This window comes from Falco punctatus, assembly GCF_963210335.1.
Source record: "Falco punctatus genome assembly, chromosome: Z".
Lineage (NCBI taxonomy): Eukaryota > Metazoa > Chordata > Aves > Falconiformes > Falconidae > Falco > Falco punctatus.
Window position 1 is genome coordinate 31132925 of NC_137586.1, and position 17721 is coordinate 31150645.

General features: G+C 38.3%; 1 protein-coding gene across 1 annotated transcript; it reads left to right on the forward strand.

Annotated features, from left to right (window-relative positions):
- Positions 1-5: 5 nt before the first annotated feature.
- MLANA (melan-A) lies at positions 6-16105 on the forward strand. The gene is made up of 4 exons (XM_080372636.1): positions 6-4267; positions 6741-6888; positions 8422-8586; positions 9704-16105. The coding sequence occupies exons 1-4, from the start codon at positions 4194-4196 to the stop codon at positions 9770-9772; spliced, it is 456 nt and encodes a 151-aa protein (XP_080228762.1). The 5' UTR covers positions 6-4193; the 3' UTR covers positions 9773-16105.
- Positions 16106-17721: the final 1616 nt, after the last annotated feature.

Genomic DNA, 17721 nt, shown 5'->3' on the forward strand with positions numbered 1-17721 from the left:
GAAAGCTATCCAGTCTTTTTTCTTTGGAAAAACAAGGTGCAGGACCACAAATACCACTGCATTCAGGGCATCCTCTTGGCATAGCTACTACAGGATTAAGACTACCACTCCTTTACTGTACATTGTTCAGAGATGGAGCAGAGGAAGATGGGTCTGACACTAAGGACCACAGTTTCACTTGGTAATTACTTGAGGAGGAACTTACTTTCATGAACCAGGCTTTCAGGATGGCAGCATATTAATGGTATCTGTGCAAGGCAGTCACCAGGACATGTTGCTTCCTGGAGGTGCCTGCAGTTGAGGCAGTGCTGCGAATGAAGAGACGGGACGCAGCTTGATGCAAGCAAATGTCAGTTTATTGTACAGAAGCACGAGTTTATATACACTTTCCGAAGCTGCGCGTTTTAAACAGATTGGTTCTTGAAGGTAAGCATTGCAGGCTAGGCAATCCCTGATTGGTGGTTAACTGCCAGCAATTAACCGCAAGGTGTTACCTTTCCTTGGCGCCATCCGTCCCCCACTCCCCTGTGCTCTGCAAACATGCCTCATCATGTTAGTTGTTGTCTAGACAAGCTCGAGCACATTCCCCTCAGCTAACTGATTGCCACGCAAGGTCCTAGTTTCCAGCCCGCTCCTGCAAGGCAGCAGCAATTTGAGGAATAACTTCTTTTAAAAAAACTCCAAATCAGGCCTATAGTAAAACTGTTTTGCCCTGGAAGCCTGATAATGCCTACTTCAAAGTAAATCCCAAATCATGGAGAGATGAGGATCTCTCACCAGCTGAAAGGGGTATAATCTTATTCACTCTTACTGCACTGTTTTACTGCTAACGTAGATTTAGCACTGAAACACTCGACAGTTTCCACTGAAATTCCCGGAAGACTCAAAACTAAAGCTGTTAATCAGCTGTCAAGGTACTTTGCTCTGTCTGCTCAGAAGCCAGAGAAAAATAAAAATTGTCAATTAAGAGAAACAAATAAATTAATAAGAATCCCAGAATCTTGTCCTAGAAAGATGGACTCACACGGTCAACAGCATAAAACCAACTGCTATTCTCGTAAAAGGTCAGCATGTTATTTTCATTTACACTTGAAGCATTAATTTCATACCTGTCATCAAGATTCATGAGAGTGTCCTAGGCTTGCCACTGCTTGCTGGCTATCACAAAAGGCCTGGGTTGATCTGGGGTTTCTCATAAGTACTCTTCTTCTGAAATGTTATCTTTAAAAAGGTAACACCCATGGAATCCATACATCAGTTCCAGTGACTTTACAAGTCATGGAGTTAGCAGTGCCCTCAGAGAAGTAAGATTTTGTAAAAAACCCTGAGATCAGAACCAGGACGTGGCATTTCACCTTCTCATCCATCCAATTCCTCAATAGCAGCAATGTGCATTTACATACCAGATGGCACCACAGATCCATGACAAAGTTGTTCTTTTTATTCCCCTTCTGTGTTATACTATTAACAAGAGATACATTCAGAACACAGAATATTCAAACAGTTGACATTTTGCTCCCCCTGCCCCCCATGAGGCAAGGATGGGGCAGAGACTGGTTTTGACATCACATGGATTTTCCGTAGGTCTCAGTTCTGATTCTGACAAGAACAAACAGGACCCTTTAGTTATCACCGTCCCCCAGAAGTGGAGCTTTTCTTCAAGAAAACACGTGATCTGACAATGAGCCCCACGACATTTTCAGAGTACTGCACAAGGGCTGACATTTCGCTTGGGAATGTGATAGACTGTGATAGCGTAACTTACTGTTTTACGCACACGGGTATCTACAAAAACTTCCCCTGCATCTCTTTCACCTTTGAAACTCCCACAGAGTTAATCTGGGATAATATAGGAGAAACGCTGAGACATTTGGCCAAATAAGTGAATTTATGCTTCTCACTAATGTCCATTCTTTCTCCTTCATTTTTCCTCCAAAAAAGGTGGTGTTTCAAACTTTAGTGGGTCTAGCAAAAACAATTAGACCCTTGTGGTGTTAATCACAGAATGGCTGAGGTTGGAACTCTGCAGGTCATCTCATTTAACACCCCTGCTCCAGCAGGGCCCTCAGTTGCTCAGGACTGTGTGCAGGCAGCTTTTGAATATCTCCAAGGATGGAGACTCTGCAGCCTCTCTGGACAACCTGTGCCTGGGCTCAGTCACCCTCATGGTAAGAAAGCGTTTCCTGGTGTTCAGCTGGAGCGTCCCATGTTTCAGTCCATGTCCATTGCCTCTGGTCCTGTCACGGGGCACCACCATGGGAAAACGTCCAAACAAAGATTGGATTTTTACCATAATTAGACAAAACACACAAGCAGAAAAATGGTTTGGCTCTTCCCAGCCCTGCACTAGCTAAGAATATTGATGTAAGGACTTTTAATCTGATTTCCTAAGGAAATGGATATTGATCTATCACACTGTCTGTTCTTTCCTATTCACTTTTGAGTCTATCAAGTCATTTTCAATCACATTTAGAGCCAGCTTCAAAGATAAGTGAAAACTTCAAAGTTTGGAGCCCTTCAAACTTAAAAAATCAGTGGCAGGACAAAGGCACCCAAATTAACAATTCATTGGGACAAATGACAAGCAGAACATGGTTATTTTATCTTCTTTTTTACTTTCGGCAGTAACTAACACTGCTAGCCGATCATAGTAACCAGACCCCCAAATTAATCCCAGACTGCCATTTCTTGCCTGCTGTTGTAAATGGAATTTCTGTAGCATGAGGACAGGCAGTTCACACAAATCCGTAGGAAACCAGGCTTCATTAGTCCTGCACAGAACTAAACTGTATTTTCCCTAATCTAAGACACTTCTATCATGGTACAACAACATCCACTGATGAGCTCTGTTCCAACTATGCGAGTTTCCACAGTGTTACAATGGTGCAAAAAGTGTGCATAAACAAAGCTATAGCTGAACACATAGAAAACCACCAACCCTTTGTCACAACATAATTAGCCCTAAATAGAAACATGTTTGAATTTAGAAGCAGTGTGCCCACTCTAGGAGCTTGTACTAATTAGGCAGGTAAAATGGTGTTAAGCCATTTCTCAGAGGGCATGTAATAAATGAAAAAATATTTTTTTGAGCTGCTTATTAGGAGGGAAGGATGCAGACTGTAAGAAGAATATGAAAAGTTGTCTCCTTGCCTCTTTCATGCCAATTAATGCATTCAGAAGCTGTACTGAAAGGAATTTAAACTCGTGATAGTCATAAGAGAACAGATCAAAGAAGAAAAAAACAGACCAAGTGAAGGGAAAGAAAGCTGCACATGCCATTCTGTTAACAGACAGGATACAGGTCTGAAGGAGGTAAGAGGCTTTTTATTCTACCCAAGATTTTCTGTGTTGTTTCAAAATTATGCTTCAGAAGAGGCTTGACTGTCTCTAAGCAAACTCTGCAAATGTTTTGTATCCTTGGCTAGAATTCTCTTCAGTGAAGTAAATGGGTTTTGTACTTTACCTGTGTAAGGCTGGTACATTAGCTGGAAACTATCAAGTAGGATCCGTTGCTGTGCTGTTTAAATGACAGCACTATGACTACTTGTGCATTTCTTCTTTGCTATATTTGATCAATTAGATTTTTAACTATTCACTGCTTTTAGCTGGATGATTATTCCTTTAAGAATGCAAATTAAGATTATAATATAAAATTCCCTGCACATCTAAGTATAGATTGTCAGCAGACGTAAATTAGTGTAACCATCTGAAAATCAATCAGTCTCTGAGAGTTTAGGCTGATTGAAAACTTGAGCATTTACAGGAAGTAACAGAAATAAAGAACAACTACTTTTAAGGACAATATTAGTTTTTCTTCTGCAGTTTTTCTTGTGCAGGTAAATTGCCCTTCTTTCCATATTCCTAAGAGATTTTGCTTCAGAAGTCTGCTGTCACTTAGTACCTAAAGAGACCATGTTGAATTCTTCTCTGTTGCACTCAGGTATAAATATCTTGATGTCAGTGGAGATATTCAAAAGTAGGCTATAGTTATGGTTTTGAGTTTTGCCTTAAAATTGGGCAGGTGCATATGTATATGGATCTACTCGATTCTGAAGATATCAGATTGCCCTGACTCCCCCAAATGCTCCTGTAAAAAAAAATTAAAAATATATATAATAAAGATAACAAATTATTTATTCCACTGAGGCATTGTATTCCTATCCTGTAGGTTTGAGCAGGACCAAGGTCACAAAATGCCCAGGAGAAACCACCACGCAGATGACAACTTTTTCAGAGGGAAAGGACACAGCTATATTGCAGCAGAAGAGTAAGCATAAAGCAAAACCTATATTAGTATGTAAGCTGGTGAATAAAATTTATGGTGAAAGAAATGTACAAAATAGTATCAGAAAGTCGCCATTGTATATAGATGGAGTGCATTTTAGCTGTCCTGTAGTTGTCTCTGATGTTTGTCACTGCATAATCATAAAGAGCCCTCAACGGTTAAGAAAAATTGCAGAATTCAAGAACCTAGACTGTGATCATATGATCACAAGTAATTAGTCTTTATAATAAAATTACCAGGTTTACTGAGGCTTATTTAGAATTTTGAGGCTGTTTGCAAGGTGGTCTTTACACTGTTTTATCTCCAGATTCACAAACCACTCTTCAGAACCTCAAGGGATTGTCTCACTCTAAAGAATAATACAAGCCAAAATCCCAGAGAAATGGTAAAATGCCATCAAAAAGCAGACAGAGACATCAATGCCATACTAATGTGACTGTCAGTAAATTGTTTCTGTGTGAGACTCTACTTAAGCAGAACTAATACAAGTTAATTGTTTTGGCTTACAATACATTATGTTTGGTCTTGGATTACTAGTGACATTATCCCACTGGTGATATGTTATTACTTTAAACAAATATTTCCAATATGTTTGGGATAGCTATAGTGGAATGTGCTTCTGATACTGGTTTACTGGCTGCCAAACTCGGTGGCTTGTGTGTGTCCCCCTCCCCCTACTGCAAGATATTTGTTTCTCCATTTATCCTGGGCAGACAGAATAAAGAAAAGGGGAGGCTCACTCTCTCATAGTCCTTCCAAAGCAGTTCAGTTCTCTAAAATAAAAAGCTGGCTAGTCATGTCTCAGCACTTGAAACTAAGCATGCTCGCCTCTAACTGCCATGAGTTCTAGTGGCTGCAGCTGTAAGCAGCTCTTCTAGATAGGCAAGCGAAAAAGTGACTCTCTCTCCTTCCAGTACCAGAAGGAGCATTTAAGATACAAGCACAGATTCCTAACAGCACAGCTGTAGCTATAGCTGGAATTGCAAGAAATTGCATACACGCTTTTCATACTAGCCTCTGAACAGGTAGGGAAGGAGTTTACATGGCAAACATGCAGTTAAAATCACCAACTCCAGAAATTATATTCTGTGAGGGATACAGGCTAATGGATGGCTAAACCCACAGAGCACAAGAAAAGCAAAAAGCAGTTTCAAAAGGCAGAAAAGGCAGCAGTCGCTTGGAGAAGTAGTCTCTCCAAGTTTTAACTGTGCTGGGGACTGTGACAAAACCAGCGGAGCTATCTTGTGACTTTGAAGATCAGCTGCAACATGGCTGCACCAGGGAAAAAAGTGAATGCCATGAGCTGTGTTCTTGGGTTAAACAGGTCTCCAGCCAACACCCAGTCTTGAAGGGCAGGAGTAACTTGCAAGATTCAGGTACCTGTGAAAAAGAAAATCTCTTCGGCTACGAGAGGCTTCACACTTCAAACTGCACACAGGCAGTTCAGACAAAAAGACAGTGTGTTCTGCCACACAAAACCTGCTGGCATCTTCTTTCAGGCTTCTTAGGTCACAAGGAAACACTCCTTCACAAGACTGAGTCAGTGAAAATGACAGCAAGTAGATACAAAAGGTCTCTGATAAATCACATACTGCACTACTCAGTCCCAATGGAAGTATGTTAGAATGGGTTTACCCTGACTCATGTGGTCACTGTTTTCCTGTCCTCTTTTTCCTTTAAGCATTTTGCAGACTTTTCTGTTCCTGAACAGACAAAGAACAAAAAAAGTGGTGCGAGAATTCTGCATGTCTTAATGGGGAGTATATTAGCATAGGAGGAAGGGGTTTTGTGACTAGGAAACTTGCAATTACTTTGTCAGCTTGCTTTCTGACAAGATAGTGGAACCGCACTACCTCTTCCAAGCTCTCAGTGAGCTGTGGGAAGGATGTCTTACAGCACAGTTTGCAAATCCTAGGTTCCCTAAAATGACCCAGTGACGCCAATTCTGTGCCTCGTATGTCACAGAACAATAACTAAAGAATTATAGAGCTCTTTATGAAGAATTCAGTTTCTTACTCAGGTTTTGAGGTTGTTTGGTGTTCTATGTATCAAAAAAAAAAAGCTTCTGTCACCAGCAGCTGTTGCAATATGACTCAGTTAATGCAGTCAGGACCCATTTCTCTACAATTTGACAAATAAACATGAGCTGTGTCTCTGCAAATTTACAGGCAGGGATTTTTCTAGATGCAGTAGTCACTGGTAGATCGTTATCTTTGAAGCAATATATTCCTCATTTTTAAAATGCTTAAGAACTTGGCAGAGAATTTAGCCAACTGACTAATTGGCAGAGAGTGGCTGAAGTTATTGATACTTTGTCTATTTTCTGAGTTAAATTCTGCTCCATGCTTTCCTCTGATAAAAGGATACCGACACAAAGTTTTGCTCTAATCATTCTTAGTCCTGGGAGAATGCATGTAGCTCTGGTATTAATTATTTTATTTTGCTTTCCCAACAGAGCTCTGGGTGTTGGACTCTTCATTTTGGTCCTGGCAATTTTACTTATCTTTGGCTGCTGGTATTACAAAAGACGTAGTGGCTATAAAGGTCTGCGGGTAAGCATGGCTGCTCACTTTCTAGCATGCTATTATTTTAATGACACATTATGATTACTTGCATTACATTAATGCAGAGAACATCAGATCTGTAACAGGACATCATTACCTCAGGCAATATATACACTGACCTATACACAGGTAAAATCACACAATAGGAAACACACCTTGACCTGAAGAACTTGCAAGTCAGGCAAAGGGGTAAGACGAAGCAGAAGCATAGGGCGATGAAGCCTGTCGCTCAACGTTGCACATCAGTGGAAAAACTGATCTCTAGGAAGCATTATGATATTTACACATAACCAAGATGTGTTCTATGTAATCTCATTTAAATAAAAATAATGTATTTATTATTCATAAAACTTGCCCCTAAGTAAGGACAGATGTGATTAGAGTTAATCTAGGAAGCAGAGAAGAAGAATAACTTACAAGTAGGTAAGTAAGTATTATGTATGGGTGATGCATGATTTATTTGTGTAAAAGTTTACTTGCAGTTTTAAGATTTACAAAAAAAAAACCCCAACAGTGCAGGTTTGAGGTTTACTTTCTAAACACTGCTTCTAAAAAATTCTACTTTGTGTCTTCTTAAAAGATATTAAAAACAAAGGTACAATCCTCCTCGTAACATCTGTTATTAGAAGTCCCAAAGCTTTATCTCTGAAGTTCTGCTTTCTCTCCTATAAAAGAGAGGCCACTCTTAATTATTTAAAGTGAAAGCCTTATTGAATTTTTTTACATTCTATGTTTTATATTATACATATAATTATTTTTATATGTTTAATTAAACATACATATGTTTAATATATAAAATATATATTACATTTATTATATATTTACTGTAAATATTATTTACAGTAAATACCTTCCAGTCATCCTAGTGTTTCAAAAAAGATGTAACCATTTGGAATTAAAAACGATCTGTCATCTAAGTTAGCAAATCCACTTCCTTGCCAATTCCTATAACTTTGTCCCGTTACCTTTCCAGTGATCTATCCAATACATATATCAATTGGCAGAATACATAAAACATGAACTTTCATAGTGAAATGTTGCAAAAATGAAGGTAGTACTCAAAAAGCCTTGAAAAAGCAAACCAGAATTCCTTTATGCCTGCTTTGTACATCATGTCAAAAAGCACAATCTCTTTAATTCACTCTCATTGCATATTGCTACTTTCTGGTTTTGAAAATCAGATTTTTATTAGCTTTTTGGCTAGCCTGGTACAGAATGTATATAAAAGAAAGGTGGAAAAATGGAAAAGAGTTGGAGATTAGAGAAAGAAATGGGTGGGATAAAGAGGCGGCATTTGGGTATGTGAGAAAGTGTCAATTCCTGCAGCAGTCCTGGACCTAAAAAAATGTGATTCTCATTTTTCTGGTAAATGCCATTCTCATTTTCTGATAATTTCATAATTTCTGGTAATCCCGTATTACTGGATAATATAGGGGAGAGGGTATGTCTCAGCAGAGACAGCAAAAAGTGACAGGTAGATGATCTCTCTTACTTGCTGGCATTGTGCCTGACCCTAATCCCAGATTCTAATACATACTGTACATACGCTGTCAAATATTAAATGATGCATAGTTTGCTCCAACTTCACATTCCCTTCTTCCTTTAATCTTCCCCATATTTCTTCATAAACTGTCACAGAAAAGCTCTAGCGTGGGTACAATACGAACCGTCGTAGGTGAAGGAACAATACTGGACTGCAAAATGGCTCTGCAGGAGTACAGAAGCTTTAATTCTGTGGTAAGTTGCAACTCAGGGTTTCGTTTGCTTACAACATAGTATGACATGGCCAGACAATCCTGGTAAACAGCCACTCAATGACTCCTTTCTTGGGGTGTGCTCTCTAGATTAGGTTTTCAATGCCTCTACATTAACTTAAAAAGTAGGATTTTGCACAATTTTTACTGTGAAAAGCGTTTAACAAAATCTACTATTAAGAATTCTTCTTTTAAAAAAATTCTCTTCCTTCACTTATCTTTATTCTTAAGTTGTATGACCATTATGCGTATATTAGAATGATGTAACACCTGAATGCTGAAATATACTGAATATACAAATATCTCCCTAATACAGGGGTCCTCAAACTACGGCCCGCGGGCCGGATACGCCCCCCCCCCAGGGTCCTCAATCCGGCCCCCCGGTATTTACAGACCCCCCTGCCGGGGGTTGGGGGGGAAACCAAGCAGCCGCAGATGGCTGCCTGCCACTGCATCCGCGCGCCGGCCCCCTGGTTAAAAAGTTTGAGGACCCCTGCCCTAATACAACAAATGGACCATGCCTGGTATACTATAACCTGACAAGGACTGTCAGGGAACATTGTAAAACTTCAAGGTTTTAGCTACTCTAATCATTGCAGAAAGATGGACTATTCTAACCTATAATTATAAAAAAGTTAAAATAACGTAATTGATAAATATGTATGTCAAGTTATGGGTGTTTTTAAATAGTTTTAAAATAGGGAAAAATCTAATTTACAAATAATTTAAAATAAGCTGCCCATATTATTAACATTGGAAATAAGACAATATACCCGCATCAAGACTTTTAGAGAAAAGTTTCAGTATTAGTGTGAATTCTCAGGATAAAAAAAAATGATAAAATCCTGTCCTTATAACACTAAAAATTCCCTCTTTGGACAAATGATAAAACAAAATTAATTAAATCTGATGCAAAGCCAAAAAACATATTAGCAAGAACTAACCTTAAAAAAAATAAAGACATAATGAATGAGCTCAGCTATTTTAAGAGGTAATGCCATATGTGATATAATGGTAAATAGCTCATTACATCTTTAATGTAATTTTCTTGTAACTCAATTGTTTTTTTCCCTCTTTCACACCCATTTTCTTTACTAAAGGTACCTGATGCTCCACCAGCTTATGAAAAAATTGCTGCAGATCTGTCACCACCACCTTATTCACCATAACATGAAATCTTAAACTCTGAACATACTGATTGGATTTCTTCATGCTCCCTCTTAATTTCCTGTACATGCTTAACTTTCTCAAAGCTTCAATAATTTAACAAAATCACATGCTTTCACTAGTAGTTGCTGAAAATTATTACTGCTTAGTTTACAGAACTGCTTCTTGAAATGCCTCAATAAATTTGAATGTGCTTTTGGTTTAAGTTTTCATTTCCTGTAGTCAGATTAATACACTATATTTAAGTCTGGGCATCTGGCATCCTTCATAGCTCTACCAAAAGTAAGTACATACCATTGAGTATCAACCAGAGTAGAAAGTGTTGGCACCTTTGTTTTCATCTTCCCTTTCTGTAAAAAAGTAATAAACTATTCCCTAGAATGTAATGTACACGGAATCTGTCATAAAATGGACAAAACCATTTGATGACATGTCCTGTTGCAATGACTAACCGTTGCCCCTACCAGCAGTTCTAAAATTAACCTGCAAAAAGTGACTATATTTTACAACAGACTTTTACCTCTCATCACTTGTTTACGTACCTGCAATGAAATAATGCCTCATAAAACACGATCGAGGCCACCTAGGAATTCCTGCTTAGAGTCCATATTATTTCACACTGGTCAGTCAATGGGCATAATGATGATCACCTTTAGTTTCCTATGGGCAGTCTTGTGAGAAAATAAAAGAGCTTGGTAGACACAGACTTTACATATCATCTGTTTCTAATATGATGAAGCAATATAAGAATATGTATGAAGCCCACATTCCTTGAAGAATACAGAAGACAGCAGACTCCAAGGTGTTTATTTTTCCTGGTTGTCAGAATGCTAGCAGTAACAGAAAACGAAGAATTGTGATACACATAACTTAGGCTACATACATTGGCAGTTGTTTACTTAGCCTTTTTTGTTACTGTTCACCTGACAGACTGTTATGTAGGATTATATGCAGATCAACAAATTTATACACAAGGACAGGTACCTTCAAGCGGGAGGCAGCTAAAATCATACAACAATCATTAAGATGAAAAGCAGTTACAGAAGAAAACTGTTTTCATAAAGCAATTAACCGCTATTAGTAATTAATCTAGTTCTTTATCATCAAATATGCAAACATGAACACCTTAAAACAAAAAAAAAGTTTTAAACAAAAGGTAGATTTACTTGCCTAATGCAAACTTCATATACGGTGATAATTAGACATAAGTTTTCAGAAAATCTAGAAATTTAGAGAGGTGCTTTAACCTAAAAAGCTGTCTTACATGTGTCATTTCCAATATACAACTTCAAGGAAAAATAATCTGTGGACTTGTTTAGTGACAGGAAGAAGAATACACTGGCAAATATATAAAATGCCAGCTTATAGCCAGTAAGTGCCAGAGTGGAGAACACATGGCCCATTCATTTTTTTGCAGAACTGGAAAACTTAGCTTAAGGCGAATAATCTTGAGAAATTTGTATTCTGCAACTCTCTGCCGTGGGGCAACATCCTTTCAAAAGACTGTGAAGCGTTACGGTTGGATGGAACATTCATGGCTAAGAGAGAAAGTAATTTCTATAAAGATTAATTACTATAAAGAAGTGAAATGCTTAGAGTTCAAACTGCTTTACTTGATCCCACATACTTTTCAGTAGCTTTGTTACCCCACACCTGAGCCCTGAGCCCGGTGCGTGGGAGCGGACCCACCTGCGGGGCCGGGACACCCGCCCACGGCACGGCTGCGTGGGGGGGGAGGCAGTGGGTCCGACAGCTGTCCTCGGCCAGGTTCAGGCACAGCTGTCACCAGGTCTTCCCTGCGTGTCCCAGTTCGGAGGGACCACGCTCTTCACTGCCACACACGTGCTGTGGGGAGGGGGCTTTGTTAGCAGGGGGCTCTCTTTGCTCGGGGGTGGATTTTTTAGCATGCTCACTGGGGTACTCCACACGCGGTTCAAGTAATTTTCTCTTTGGTCTCATGAACCATGTAGCTCTCCTTGACCTTACATTGTTATTTCTTAGCTTCATCTATTTCTGGTGTCTGTTCCTTCTCCCAAGGCTGTGTCATGGTAACTGTTTGTAAGGGCTGATTAACACCCTCTTGTTATAGATCTTTACATATTTTGTCTAAATTTCAAGTTGAAGAACAGACTGACCTTCTGTTAACCGCCTGCCTGCGTATGTTTGCTATTTGCTCTAATACTGAACCAGCCAGCTACAAGACATTCTTAGCAACATCTCTACAGCTATGCAAGCAACCTTTATGTAGATCTACAATGAACAACCTGAAACCTGGCTCTTTATTAATATAGTGTGTTTGGGTCAGATTGGTAAATTATAATGGCAATAGCAGTTGCATTGTCTGTGTTTGGAATCCTGGTAAGATCTTGCTGGATCATCTACTTCATAATGAGGTTACAAGACTCAAGGTAGTCTTAAAAGATTCCAGAATATCAGTCAGCCATTGCACAAAGGTAAAATGCAGCAGGTCCTGATGACTGTAATATTGCTGGCTTACTGAACCATGTAGCAAACCACTTACTGAGCAAAGTGCCATAGGGTATTAATAACTGTATTAGTATTAACTATGTTGCTTGTAATTTTTCATTTAAATAAAACATTGCCACCATCTTTTGATTCATGTTTATGTCTAATACTGCTAAAGCATCCACTATTCTATTGGTGTATGTCCATGTATTTACATTGCGTGAATACATTTTCTTGCCTTGAAAACAAGTTTGCTTTTAACTTCTTACACAAAGGAAAAGGTTAATGAGTTCCTCTGTGCTTTGGAGAAGCAGCATTTATTAATTTGTACTTTTCTGCATATTAAAGTCTGCAACAAAACTGACACATTGTTGCATGTTCATGCCATTTCATTAAACATATTTTGTTGCCCATTAAATCTGAAAAGTGCTTGAAAGCTTCCAGTGTTGTCTTTTGGCCACATACCTGCACTGAACTTCATATATAGTAATAAAGGTAAACTAACAGCGGTACAAAGTTAAAAAAAGCTATCTACAGCTACATCTGCACATCTCATACAAGCTGACAGCTAAAAACCAGCCCTTGAGCACTTTTTGGAATTGACCCTCTGTATTCTACATCCTTACCATTTTCACTTCCTTTCCCCAGAAAATTCTTGGCACAAAGGCAGCTTGGTTTCTAATAAAGAGAATGAACTATTATTTCCCTTGCTGCAAAAATCTAGCTCTCCAAGACCTTCTGTCCACAAAGATTCTACTCTGAGGCCAATGAAAAGACCACATTTTTGTAGGCAGCAGCATCCCTAAATGCCTTGTGCTCATGGGAATATAAAGTTCAGACCCTTGTTCATCTCCTCCTCATCCACTCTGAACTGTCTCTCAAATTTACTCATCAAAAGAGTACCAGAGACTACTGGGCCGAATCTTACCTGGAAAAAAAGGGCAGAATGTATAATCCACTGTGACACTATTGACACCTAAGCTACAATGTTATTGCCTTCTCTAGTTCCCCCAGAAAACTCTTGCCATGTGATAGCAGTAAACTCCACTCTGGCTGGGCTCATATGGGCCAAGCCCGGAACGACGCCTGAGCAGCAGGTGTGCCTTCACATTTCCAAACTATTTTAGAATAGCCGCAATTACGTGTTTCAACCACATGCTTTATTTGTTCCTTCCCTGAGAGGCACATCACGAGTCAAGCACAAACCAGTATGAGACAGACTGATGGCCTAATATGTAAATACTTCAGTCTTTCAATACTGGTTTTGTAAAGTCTTTTCAATTCTGCTAGCTTCCATTTCTGGATGGGAGAAACAGACTGCTCTGCTGCACATTCACTATGTTCTCTGCTTATGCAGAAAAGCAGCCTTCCTTCTTCCCTGTTCTTTTTTTGGATTTACCTTATCATTAGCTGCATTCTTACAGCTGTCACGGAAAAAAATTCTTGTTGAAGAGTATTTTCTAAGGAAAAGGTCTAAGCTTTCAATTTCTATCAGTTTTTCCTTTCCCATTTATCTCGGCAAAAGTAACTGCTGTTTCTGCATACAATCACTTACACCCCAAGTAAGTCTTTACTGACACTCGGGAGCAAGACAGAGCTGCTTTTAGACTCTGTTCAGTGCTAAGTTTGCTGCCTGCAGTTGGTTGCAGGAGGAACTCCAGGCTTGTTATCTGGTAACCATATTTGGAAAAATCTTGGAACCACTTCAGAATCTGCAGTAAAACAACAAAATCTTACAGCATGTGTGTATATTCCCTGATCATTAATCTCCTGTAAAGGCATTCTTACAAGAATTAAAAGGTATCAGGTGCCTAACTTACAATAAATTACTCCTATTTCTGTATCTCCAGAAATCTCATCCTGAACATTTTTGGTATCGGCATAGATTTAAGAAGCCTGTGTTTCTTACATTTGTAAGTAATCCCCAGGATATGCAGTCCACATACTCTATACCTCTTGGGTTTTGGCCTTACCAACAGGATGGCCAACTATGATATTTCAGTCAATTCCTCATTCAAAACTTCTGCTTTTTAGGATTTATGCACCCCCTCCTACCACTTCTTAAACTGAAGAAGTGATTTTTAATGCTTTTATGTCCATCATTTTTTCTGCTTTTGTTTCTCTGAATTACTGCTCACCTTGTTCCAGTACCTGATTCTCTGGCTGCAAAATCTGTTCTTTCATGTCACAGACAAGTCCAGGCCGAATTCACACAATTCTGGAATTACTGTTGGAGCCTGTGTATACATACTGGGGAAAATTAACTCATACTTGACCTATTTCGTTCTTTCCACTAAGCACTCTCTACTGGGCACTACAGAGAGACAAATACCCAGTCCAAGGTGCAGCTCATACAAGGACTGCTATACCAGACGTATCACTCACACTCCATGTGCCAAAGCAAGAAACCACGAAACTTGCTTTCAAATGTGGGGTTTTTTTGTGGGGTTTTTTTGTGTGTGTGGGTTTGTTTTTTTTTTTTTTAACAAAAGGTTACGTTTTTCCATCAATCTCTTAGGCCAAGGAAGGAGGAAAATACGACAGGCCCCCCGACTTTTTGTGTTTGTCTATTAAAGGTTCTTCTAATATCACCTTGCAGAAAAGCACTCTATAGGAAGCAGTATTTTGAAGGCATAACATGTAGTGAATAGTAGACTACTAGCCAGACAAGCCTTAAAGAAACTATTGTAATTTTAGTATTGACATGTTACTAATATGAATTGATAAGCTTATTTAATAAACAGATGTAAGCAATTCCTCATCCTCCCCAGTAGCTAAAATTGAACATAATGCTAAAAATACCTGCTTCATATATTTCATATGTTGATTCCATCATAATTCCACTCATACCTTTTTGTAACCCTGTCACTAATCCTTCTTTGATATTCTATTTTACTGCTGCAGATAATTTAAAAAAAAGTGAGGAATGATTTTACAAATACTAGCGTGTTATGTGGACAGGATCTCAGTGTATATGCTGGTACTAGGCACCCATGACCTATAGACAGCCAAAATAGTCTGATCTTACACTTGTACATTTACTGGAAGGAATCAATATGAACAACTAATTGAAGTAGTATATTGTCTTGGTTTTATGACATCAATATTGACAAGCAAAGTTCTAAACCTGGAGACAATCATAAAAATCACAGTTATAGTGCTTTCTTTCCTATCTTGTTTTCTTGTGCTATTAAACTTGTATAAATGCTATCTGTCAGTGCCACTCACATCCTTAAACAATTTATTTTTTTAATTAATTTATCTTCTTTGTAAAAAGCAAGGCTAGTTGTCTAACCTTTAGTTACAGATGGGATGCTGGAAGAGGAGTCGGGGCCAAGGATCCTGTTCCCAGTTTTTCCATGTTACTATCAAAACTCTGTACTTCACTGTCTTCATCTGCAAAAGGTGGAAAATCATGCACATTTTAATACACTTCTTGTGTAATAAAGTTAATTTCAAGGAATATTATAAGAAATTCATTACATTTCCTTTGCTTTTACATACCATTTCCATTTAACGTGTTTAGTTCAGCCAAGATTGAAATAAAAGATAATTGTAAGAACACCAACTTCCTGCAGAACTTCCGGACCAAGCGTACATGAAATAACAATGCATCCTGGTTTCCAAGTTTACTCCAGACATCCAGGTATAAATATTGATCAGCAAATTCAATATTTTGAGAAAAGAAGACATGTTTATCAAGATTTGGTTTATGCAACTGTAGTTTCAAGAAAAATATTTAAAATAGAACATACCATGTCACATTTACAAAAGTGGCTCTTCGACAACTCAATTTTTTTTATTTAGGTGCCTATGTATGTAAAATGATCATGCACCTAATATACAGACTTAGCTATGCAAAAAAATAATGAGATAAAAAATAATCGTGTTCAAAATAATTACAGCAGTTTGTCCTTCTATATTTTCAAGAGAGCTAAACCAAACAGAAGTAGGAACTGTACAGAGAGGAGAGCACCAGACTTGCACTGGTTTCAATAATCTGGCTTAAAGACCATGTCTTTACAGCCATGACATTCGGCAAGTGGTATATCCTTACAGGACAAACTGAATTTATTTTGACAGTGCTGTGTATTTGGTTTAAACTGATATTTCTACCAAAAAAAGTTGGTACAGGGTTAAATAATGGAAACCCACTCCAAAAAATTGAAGTAATTATTACGAGAAAAATCATCATCACAGTGCCGAATAGATTCATACTGCTTTAGAACATGCACTATTCTGATCCCAAATCTGAAGAATACAGTAAAACTGAAAAAGGTACACACAGCAACGACAGTAACTGGTTACTTCCATATAAGAAATAGTTGACTATGTCTCTTTATTCTAGAAGAGACAGTCAACATGGCAAATGTCTACACAGGCCACATGGAAAAACGTATGAAGAACAAAGGCTTATTGTATCTTACAATATAAATATCATTTGCATCAAACGAAACTAGCAGGTGTCAGGTTCAGAAACAAACAGGAGAGTTATCTACACACTGTAAAAACCTCTTTATCACAAAAGCCTACGGATGGTAGTAGTTTACATGTGCTCAAGAGGAATCCTAGAAAGGACTGGTCCATTTAATAAAGAAAAATACACTGAGGCCTACTACATTGAAAAAAATCACAGCTTCCTGAGCAAGACTCTTTCTTAGGGATTAGGGGACACCAGAAGAGTATTCAGGGTTGTTATTACACTCTTTTGAACTGCTTCTGTTGACTGCTCCAAGAGACATGATACTAGGATAGATGGACCTTTAACATTGCTAATCTTGAGTCAGTAAACTCACTTCAGGTGCAGCTTACCGAGAACAGGCTACATGAATTTAAGTCTTTGTGAGCACCTCCTACTGTTCTGAAGGAAACAGCCTCATCATAACAAACATTCGTGCCTTAATGAAAATTATTAATCTACTTTAAATTCAGTTTGGGCTACTAAAATTCCGCACTACCACAAAATATAAACAAGACCAGCTGAGACAACATCTGCGATGAAGCTATTGACTCCCTTCAAATGCCAGCTTTTAGTAATTTTCTGACCTACTTACGTGAGACAAGTAAGTTTCTCTTCACTTACGAGAATTTTTGCTTCACTTTTGACATTGTACTTACTCTTTGCTATGTCACACAATGAAATCAGAGTGGGTTTGAATGACTTGACAATAACACACATAATTTGAACAGGTACTTCCATGACTCTTAATACTTATCAAATGTAATTGCTTCTAGTATGGTAGAGGCAGAGTCCCTAGAAGAAAACGGTAGTGTGCACACACAGGTTTGAACAATGAGGCAAAATGAATGTAATTTTTTACTCAAAGCAAAGTAAAATCATTGTGCAGAATATGTCTATTTAGGTAAATATAAAATATATAATCCAAAATGTTGTAAGTCATTAATATCTCAAAGTTTTGTATATAATATAGTTCTGAATATCTGTATGTATCTGAAGGGGTCTAAAAGCATTTTACAAGCTCTG